Below are 10,369 nucleotides of genomic sequence, written 5' to 3' on the forward strand. Positions count from 1 at the left end.
CATTAAATTTGCATGTGTAACTCATGCAAATTTAATGACTCTGGACTCTTAGTTACTCTTGAGATCGCATATTTAATTTAATTTCCCTTGACAATGGCGCCAAGATGTCGCCGAAACGTCGGACGCTTCATCGCTAGTTTTTGCCAGTATAGATTTCAATAAAAGCTAATAAAGAGGAGCGCCAAACTCTAGAATACCAGGTCACTATTGTAAATTATTAAATGGATATGCCTTGTTCTTCATACGATGGCCCTATTAAAAAAACAATACCCAAGAAAACATTTTTAAAGATGACGTTCTCGAAGATGTCGTCGACGTTCTTGTTCTCTGATAACGCCGGTTCCCCCAAGCGATGTGTCTTGAACTGTAAGACAGGTAATCCTTCTTAAGGAGCGGTAAAGGGGCCCCGTAAACCACATTGGTATGTCGTTACATCAGTCAATTAATGGGTGTGACTGATTGCTTTTAAAACTATAGCCATATTCTATTTATGGAAAGTATAAAATTTCCATTAGTTTCCATTTCCATAGAAATTGAATTTCTTCCGGTGTTTCGGTTTCTGGATTGTCTTTGGAAGCCGATATATATTCATAACTTCGAGTTGATTGCACTCTCAAGGGGAAAGCTCCACCGCTTATAAAACAGGAGGAAACGACTGCCGGTGAAACCGGGACAAATGCGAATGTAGACGAATCTCGAGCAACGCGTTGTTTCAATTCTTCCATGTGTTGTTTACACCTCAACGGGAGATGGATGCTACTAGAGGAGAGATGTGTGGGAGAACCGTCTCCGAACGGGGAGAAAACGAAACTGAAGCAAGAACAAACGCCAGTGCAGGTATGACTCAGCACAGACAGGAGCTTTTGGAAGCCCTTCAAGAGAGAGATGGTAAGAAAGTTCTGGCGCTGATAAATGAAGTTAAAACTAAGGGCATACAAGTTCCGACTCTAGAAAATCTAAAGTTGTGTAACTTTATTGCTGATCTCGAGCTTCTGAAGGAAAGTAGCTCTGTAAAGTACTTGTGGAGGCAGGTTAAAAGAGAACTTGGAGACCACGAAGATGAAGAAAGGCTCACGGAATCCGACCTTGAAGTGGAAAAAACATGGATTGAAATATTCTCTGATCCTCAGTATATTTGCTTGGATTGGTGGTACAGAACCGATCCTGACAGAAGGTTGCAGCTATCAGACACTTCGACTTCATGCGCACCAGACGAAAAGGAAGACGTCTTGAAAACCTCTTTACGATACGCATATCTTTTGGAGCATATTCCCATCTACGAACATCGCCTCAGCAAAGATGAATACAGGAAAAAAGCTGAGAGACTTGAAGATTTCGCTGCCGATGTTATCGAGGAATGTAACTCGGAGCAAGGGCACAAAATGATGGATCTGAAGGGATCTGGATGTTTATTAAATGGCAGTCTCGATAAGTACATCGACAGTGTCAGTCTTCTGAAGTTTGCGGCGGACAAGAAAAGGAAAAAGGTTTGGTTACTTAATTTGCAATGTAAAAAATCCTTTGGGTAATTCTGTGAATACAAATTTTCGATCCTTTTTCACTGAGTCGTTATAAAGAAATTTAAGGGTGGTGAATGGACTCAAGGTTTGGTTATTTATTTTCTTTGTAAACGTATTCTTTGTCTAAATACTTGAATAAAAAAAATTCGAGCCTTTTTCCAAGAAATTTAAGATCAATAGCTCATTATAAATCGTGACACAATTTAATCGCAGGAGGTAGGTGCTTAACGTGATTCTTAAACAGAGCTCAGACATTGTTTAACGACTGTAACGAAACAGTTTTCCAAATAATTTCATCCGATTTCTCTATTACTATGGAAGCCATTGTTGAAAGCCAACCAGACAGCATGAACAACTAGCAGCATGTCATAACGCTGCTTCAATTTTATTTTTGCCGCTTGAATGGTCAGGTCTATATTTACCCTCCTCAAACGAGTGATGTTTCAAATTACTTGTGACCTTTCGAAATTACGGACCGAAAAAAACGAAACGGCATGCCAGCTTTTGGGATATTGTAACACTGGAATGATTCAAATGAAATTGTGGAGCCGCGGATTATATATTAATATGCAAAAAAAGAAAAAGGTCATTCCTTTTCCCTTGGTTAAAAAATAATTACAAACACATATTTCTAGTAACAGCCACAACAGCTTGAACAAAAAAAAAACTACATGTCTGCTCGTGAGTTTTAATCCATTTTCTTATATCAAAGTTCGATTTAACGAATCGAAAGTGGTTCAGCGTTGTCTGAACTCGTCATCACTATGGTCAAAAAAACAAATTTCAACGCCAAAGAAAGTGTTTATTTCACAGCGTGACCAAAATCATGACACAAAGAAAGAGGGAGCGTTGTCTATAACTTTTTCGAAATATCATTGGTTTATTTCCCAAATGAGGGTTCCTGATTGGCTATTACATATCGTGACAAGTTGACGCGACATAACGCGAGCAACGTTGTCTTGACTCTTATCGACAACGGGAAATTAGCCAATCAGATTGCGAGATTATAAGCAATTGTGGTAAAAAATAAGTCCGATATTTTCGAAATGAAATAAAATTCTAATTTCCAATCAACTCAACTGAAAGTTCAGGGTTGTGTAACGATGTTGCTATATATCTACTCACTCGCAGTTTGTGACAAGCCCCAAATGTCAGAATATCCTGAATGAGATCATTTACTACAAGTGGCCTCACTGGCAGAACAAAACCCTTCTGGTCATACTGCTATGGTCCCTTCTACAACTGATATTTGTGGCCTTTTCTGCCTGGATTTACATCCCTTTGCGATTGATAAGAAGATGTAGATGTGACTGTTCTGGTGGGTGCCTGGCAAACCACCTGTGCTGTGGTTGCGGTGCCGGACCCCGTGGTTATGGTTGGTGCAGTTTCAGACAGAGATACGAACACCCTTACTACAAGTTTGTCAACCACAACCTCAGTTACTTGCTTTTTCTCTCTTTTATTTTCTTAAACTCGTTTGGGGAGGCGTTTGGGACAAAGATAACAGATTTTCTGGATTGGAAAGGTAAGCTAGTCGGGTTATTTCCACTTCCAGCTTCATTGTTTCCTTTTATTATAGATGACAATCATTATCTTTCCTCTCGTTGATTTAGAACTTAGGGAATAATTGTTATCCATGATAGGTTGATAATAGGGTTTTAAATTAAGCAACCACGACCGCTACCACAACGACAACGCAATTTTATTGGCTATAAAAACAAAAAAGTAAAATAATCGTTATGCACGTTCCGCGGCCAGCATTTCAGTACATTTCTTGGCCGTACTCCATAAAACAATAGCGTGAAAACACCAAACTAATAAAAGTTAAGTTTTGACGACAACGCGAGCATACAGCAATGAACCATCCATTTCTATCGTTTCTTTAAAAATGTGATAGTTTGCTCGTTTTGTACAACATGAATAAGATGGAATAATCGCGAAATACTTAAGATGGCGCGAAGTTATATTTTGAAGTGACGTTTTCGTTGACGTTGCCGTAATCTGTAAGGTGCGCGCCCGATGCAGACAAAAAACACCAAGGAACGCACCGGTCTATTTTCTTATTATTTTCTTGAAACACTCACAGTTTTTCAAAAAGCAATGTATAATAGAACAGTTATTAAATGTGGGTTTGGTGATTTCCAAACAATCAAATTCTTGTCAAGAGGAATCGGCTTAGGTCTTCGGCGCAATTTTCACCACAGGGACTTCACTTCCTGTGTCTTCCAATAAGCGTCACGAAGTGTCCCCTTGCTCTTCTGTCCGACTTCAGCATCACTCGTGTCTCTGAATACAGACAAGAAACGTCACAAAGTGTCCCCAACCCTAAAGTGAGAATAAACAGCTGCATTTACCCTAAGCTAAAAATAACGCTAACCTTTCCTCTTACTTTATTGTTGGAAATAGGTAGCAAGTGCTTAGATTTAAGGGACCCTTCGTGTAGGAGTGAAAATTAGGCGAGAATCTAAATAACTTGCATTTTTAGACATAAGTGGCTTAGGAGTGTTAGAAGTGCTTTGTCAATTATTTGCCTTCCTAGTTTCTTTGCTTTTTTTTTTTTTTACGTCTCTCAAATTTAACATCGCAGCTATTTTACTGATATGTTTTCCGAGCGGGTACTTTTACCGACAACGTGAACGATCTTTGGTGTGGGAGATCGCGAGTTCAAATCCTAGGCGGACCAACACTCAGGGTCTTATAATATTTGAGGAGAAAGTGCTGCCTTAAGCAATTTCACCTTCAAATGGTTAGACTTTCAAGTCTTCTCGGAGAAAGACTGTAAACCAACACTATTTTCAACACTATCATTCAACACCGTGGGACATTCAAGAACCCACGCACTGTTCGTGAAGAGTAGTGGGGAGATCCCAGGTATTGTGGTTTGTTCTCCCGAGGGTAGGGTAGGTAGGTAAGATCAAATATGGACTTATTGCGGCTGCTAGAGGCGCCTTTATGGGCTAAAGTCCGATCTCACCCCAGAAAAAGAATTGTAAACCGCCATGACACTGTATGCGATGTGTGCGGTATATAAATGCATCACCATTACCAATGATTACAAATGAGCCCCCGCCCCCCCCCCCCCAACCCCTCCTCCCCTTTTCAGGGGAAGAAAGTTATTATACCCGCTCTCTTTTAAGCCCTCCCCCCACCCTCCCCCACTTATTCTTCATAACCAATTGCAAATTAATTAAGGATAGACTATATTAATCACGACAGTAACACTTTATTTGGACTTATCTGGTATAGTTGATTCATTTATTGGAAGATGTGATTTGGTTCCCGCAAGTGAATAAACATATGTTGCAAATAACCTGTACAACGTGTATAATATCACTCAAATCTCCGTATTAGACAGTCACTACCCTGGTCCAAAACACAAAGTAGGGAATCTTAACTCTAGTCTGTTTCTCTTTTCCTTTTTTGTTTTGCTACCGGTAAGGTATCGCCATTTTAGCAATTAATTTAGTTAATCATATCGTCCATTGATCTAATTCTCATTCACTATCTGAGGGAGCGACTTCCGATTTCATTTTAACCCCACCTAGTTCCCGGTGCAATCCAGACTCTATAATTCCTTAGGGCCGTGGGTTTTAAATGGCTAGCTTAAATATTATAAGTCTATTGAAACATTTAGATGAACGTCTTATTTTTTAAACTATAATTGGATTGATTTGCTGGCTATCAATGAGACAAGACTTGACGGTAGTATTTCTGACCAAGACGTAAAAGTTGAGGGCTATGATGTGATCCGTTGTGACAGGACTGTTATAGTAGATTTGGTGGGGGTGTTTGCTTTTATATTCATTCGGACATAAATTACGTTGTCCGCGAGGATTTGGATGATCAGCTTCTGGAAATCTTATCCATTGGAATTCGTCAGCCTTAATCAAAACCTTCTGTGGTCACTTTTGGTACAGACCGCCAAACTCACCTTCTGATATCGATCTTTTTCCGCATCTTGACACAGTTAGGAAGACTAGATTCTGAACGCGTTGAACATTATCTTCTAGGTGACATGAATCGTAATTTACTATCTAGTGATATTATTCATACAAGGGCCCTCTTGAGCATTACCGAAATGTATGGTTTGAAAAAATTAATAGACCGATACGGCGGCCATTTTGATTTCTGTTGTTTCGAATAGCTATTATCGGATGCCAAGGGGGGCAAATACACATTAATTTGTCCCCTGAGAATTCCATAATGTCTTTCGAAACAATAGAAATCAAAATGGCCGCCATATCGGTAAAAAGGTCTATTGATGAGCCAACTCGAATCACACCTTCATCAAGCACATTAAATGATCTTATTTTCACTAGTCATCAAGACAATAGTATCTGTTCTGGGGTGTCTCAAGTTGGGATAAGCGATCACAGCTCAGTCTACGTTCTACCCATGCCGTAAGATTTCAATTCCCGTTCGTTCAAAAGGAATCAACTAAGTAATTATAGGCAATTTAAAGACTTAAACTTACTAATTTTCTAAACGATATTTTGACACAACCGTGGGATGATATTAAGGAATTTTACGACCCCAATGATATGTGGAAAAATGGAACGATCCATTTGTAAGTGTTTGAGATAGACATGCCCCATTGAAAACTAAACGCACGCGGCCTTCCAAGTCTCCTTCGATTACTACCGTATTAAAAAAGCGGATGAACTTCAGACACCGGCTTAAGAGGAAAACTATTAAAACCAGAGACCCCTCCACATGGAACCAGTTTGTAAAACGAAAAATCAAGTAATTCAGGAAATTAAGTCTGCTAAAAAGGCCTACTATAAAATTGCTTTCAATAGTTGTGACAAAGATCAACGTAAAACCTGGAAAACGGCCAACGAACTAACATCTCGTAAATAAAATAAAACTGTCATAAATGAAATACAATACCAAGGACAAACATCAAAGAGTCAGTACGTTGTTGAATTTATTAAATACTTTCTTTACTGAAATTGGACCTAACCTTAGCCGAACTCTTGAGAATGTTGAGACCACCTATGAAGAATTTCTTTGCGCATCTGACAAGGAGTTCGTCTTTGAGGAAACAACACCGGCACATATATTTTTCTTTGCTCTCAAAACTTTGTAAGTCGAAGGCTACAGGACTAGATAACATTTCAGCTAAGTTGTTACGGGAGTGCCCTGATTGATTGCAGAGTCTCTCACATATATTTCAGCAATCCCTGTTAACTGGTATTTTTCCTGATGAGTGGAAAAGTCGGCTAGGGTTACTCCATAGTATTAAACTTCTGGAAAACGCATTGATCACAATAACTATAGACCAATATCAGTAATCCCAGTCGTGGCTAAAATATTTGAACGGGTAGTGTAATGACCAGTTATACCACTATCTTACTGAAAACTCAAGTGAAGCTATGATCCTCGCAGTTATGAACGCAATTTTTGCAATTGCGTAGAGAAGCCTGAAAAATTCAGGACGTCAACGGGGTTTGAACCCGTAACCTCGCGATACCGGTGCGACGCTCTAACAAACTGAGCTATAAAGCCACTGACGTCCTGGTGTCCCCAGGGAATAATTTTAGGACCTTTACTTTTTCTATTACAATGTCTATATTAATGACCTGCCAAATTGTCTGTATTTTTCGCAACCTAGAATGTATGCAGATGACACCAGCCTCACCTTCGCAAGCGCAGATTTAAAACATATTGATGTCTGTCTTAACTATGACTTAAACAGAGTGTACACATGGCTATCAGCCATAAACTGACCTTGAATTTAACAGAAACTGAGTTCATGTTAGTTGGATCGAGACAGAAGTTATCCACATTTCCTGAAATTCCTTCTTTCAGTATAAATGACCATCCAGTGAAGCAGGTGTCATCTAACGAAATCTCTTGGTGTGCACATCGACCAAAATGTCATATACAGAAAATTTGTAAAAAGATTGCTTCTGCTTTGGACGCAATTAAGCGAAATCAATACGACATCTTTTACCTATTAATATATTAATTAATGTATATGACAGCCTAGTTCAACCACATTTTAATTACTGTAGTGTTGTTTGGGGCAACTGTGACAGTGGACTCTCTGAAAAGCTTCAGAAGCTCCAAAATCATATAGCCCGTATTTTAATGTGTGCCAATTATGACTCTAACATCGACGAAATTGTTCCGGTCACTGGGTTGGCGTAAACTCAAATACCAAAGATTAGAATCAGCTGCTGTTATGAAGTACAAATCTTTAAATGGGATGGCCCCTGAATATCTGAATTCTAGATTTGTTTTTCGAAACGACGTAACATCGTATCGTCTTCGTATTTCTTATTTACATCATACCGTTCTTTTGGCAAGAACAATAAGGAATACTGAAAATAAATTGGCTCTTCCACAGCCCCGCAACCAAGTTATTTAAAGAAGAGTTTCTCTTACAGCGGAGCCGGGTTGTGGAACAACCTATCCAGTGACCTCTGCGCAGCAACATCTTTACGTCACGTTAAATTTAATCTACGACTCCGCAGATTTGAATGGATTTAACACGGTATCCTTGTAAAGCAGCTTTTAGTATGTAGTTAATAGTATTTTAGGTTAGTTAGTTAGTTAGGGATAATTTTAGTCAAATTAAAAATTTAAAAAAATGCGTTTCGCTAATTTAAATCAGCCCCCCCCCCTCTCAAATGAGCCTCCCCTCTCTATTAAGACCCCACTACCTCCCTCTCAAACGTGCTTGAAATAAATACCCCCCCCCCCCTCCCTTCCTTCCCCGGAGCATTGACGGTATCTATTTTTTTTTATCTGAACAGGACTGGGTTGTACTCTCCTTTATCGTTTGCCTTAGCCTTCAGGAATTCCTGGAGGCGTTCAGACAAGGATTTTGCATTTACTTATCAAAGTGGTGGAATTGGGTGGATCTAGTGATCGTCTTGATGTTTTGGACGTCTTAACGGGATATGGATTTCTCCTTGGTCAGATTTGGGTTGAAATGGGAACCTCAGGAAAATGTTTTCATTATTGCTGATGTATTCTATGCTGGTGCTTCTGTAGTGGCTTACTTTCACTTGACGCATGTTTTTCAGGTGAGGTTCAAGGAGAAATAAAAGACTTGCTAACGTTCATTAATTCGCTAGGGAGCAGAGATGGCGCTATGGGGAAATCACTAGCTCCAACATTGTGGACCTGGGTTCGATCAAGAGTGAATCAGATAAGAGTCTTGATCTTCTTGGCCCTGCACAGTAACAAATGGATTTATCTTTTATAAACCATTGCGCACCTAACAAACAAAGCCGCCAATTTTAACCAATCAGAAGAAGCTATGTCCCGCGTGACTGCTTCTTGCAATCTTTTTTTTCAGGGACATGACACCTGATTTTGCGCGGGAACGGGTATTCTAAAATAGACTCATTTGTAGACTTGCTCACAAGTCGAGCTTTTGAACGCGACAGAGAGCGCGGAGCGCGATCATCCTACCACACCAGACCAGAAAACCAAGCGAACGACTTTGAGAAAGGCTAACTCATTTGCGAACTGGTGCTGGGAAGCCAACTCATGCCATAACAACACTCCTATCTAATTCGCTCTTGGGATATTACATGGTCGCGCGAGGATAGGAATTTCTCTTCGACTACTGATTAAAAACACAACTTGTTTTATTCATTTTCGAAATGGCGAAAACGTGGTCACCAACCGCTCAAACACGCATGTTCATGTATGACATGAAACAACATATAAAAAATCATTACAATGTCAAATTGAGACATAAATAAATGTATACAGAACAATTATATTTTATTGCAACAAAAAATTATCTTAAAATGAAGGGGAAGGTCGCTTTTATTGGCGAATCGTGCTAATTACCATACGACAACCTATATCCTCGCATTTGAAAGGTAAAAAATAATTCTTCAGTGAACGATGTGAAATCATGACATTTTAGTAAAAGGAAAAATCCTAGTATTTCACCATAAATACCGTGTCCCTGACGGTTGCCCAGTAATGACAACTGCATCAAGAAAAAATTATCACATATATATTTCCCAGGTGCATTCAACAATGGGTCCATTGCAGTGTCACTGTACAAGATGCTCAAAGATGTACTTCGTTTTCTGTTCATCTTTCTCTTGTTTGTACATCGCATTTGCTACTGGAGTGGTCAGATTGTACTCCTACTATGTTTCCTCTCAGCGGGCGCTCCACCATCCAAATAGCACCAGAAGCGCTGAATCATATCATCCATACGCCAAGTATGTACAATACTGAATTGGTAGCTAGTTTTCATTCATTTATTTATTGTTATAGAACAACTGAAATGCAGTTTTCTATTGGACGAGAACGTATCACGCGACGCGGCCCCAAATCTGTACAACTCCCAGGGCGAACAGAACTCACTAACTCCCTAGGGAAACAACAGCGTGAACCTTGGATGTGAACGTGATCAGGACATGCGTCTTGAAAGCGCGGCCAATTTTTGAGCGCGTCCACCGCGACCTTCAATGAAATTCGGAAATCTGAGTCATTTCAAGTTTTTTTAAAGTCATGGCCACGACAAAACGCTTTCAAGTACGAAGTGAGAAGAAATACGGCAACTGATACGAGACAAAAGTTGAAAGTAATTGTTACTCATTTGTATTTGAGATATCTGACTTACAAATTAATTTAGTTCGGTTCATTTTCAGTTGTGGAGTATAAGAAAACACTTAATGAAATGACTGGTCCCACGGGTAACACAGTGAGTTTTGTTTCCTCTCGACCTCAATGTTCCACGAGAAACATTGGATAATCATTGGCCCATCAGTGGACATTGGACTATCATTGGATCAGGAGATCCTCTCAAGGAGTAAGGATTGCGCAGTTGGTTAATGCGCGCCTTCTGTGCAAGAGGTCCCGAGTTCGAT

At 39.6% G+C, this 10,369-nt stretch overlaps 1 protein-coding gene across 1 annotated transcript in view; it reads left to right on the forward strand.

Annotated features, from left to right (window-relative positions):
• Nucleotides 1-338: 338 nt before the first annotated feature.
• LOC138029527 (short transient receptor potential channel 6-like) overlaps nucleotides 339-10,369 on the forward strand; it is a 42,727-nt gene continuing 32,696 nt past the window's right edge. Inside the window, exons 1-2 of the mRNA XM_068877239.1 lie at nucleotides 339-1,487; nucleotides 2,652-3,045. Of these exons, the coding sequence (XP_068733340.1) occupies nucleotides 750-1,487; nucleotides 2,652-3,045 (1,132 nt within the window). The 5' untranslated portion in view covers nucleotides 339-749. The remainder of the gene's footprint in view (nucleotides 1,488-2,651; nucleotides 3,046-10,369) is intronic.

The sequence above is a fragment of the Montipora capricornis genome, chromosome 2, assembly GCF_036669925.1.
Source record: "Montipora capricornis isolate CH-2021 chromosome 2, ASM3666992v2, whole genome shotgun sequence".
Taxonomy (NCBI): Eukaryota; Metazoa; Cnidaria; class Anthozoa; order Scleractinia; family Acroporidae; genus Montipora; species Montipora capricornis.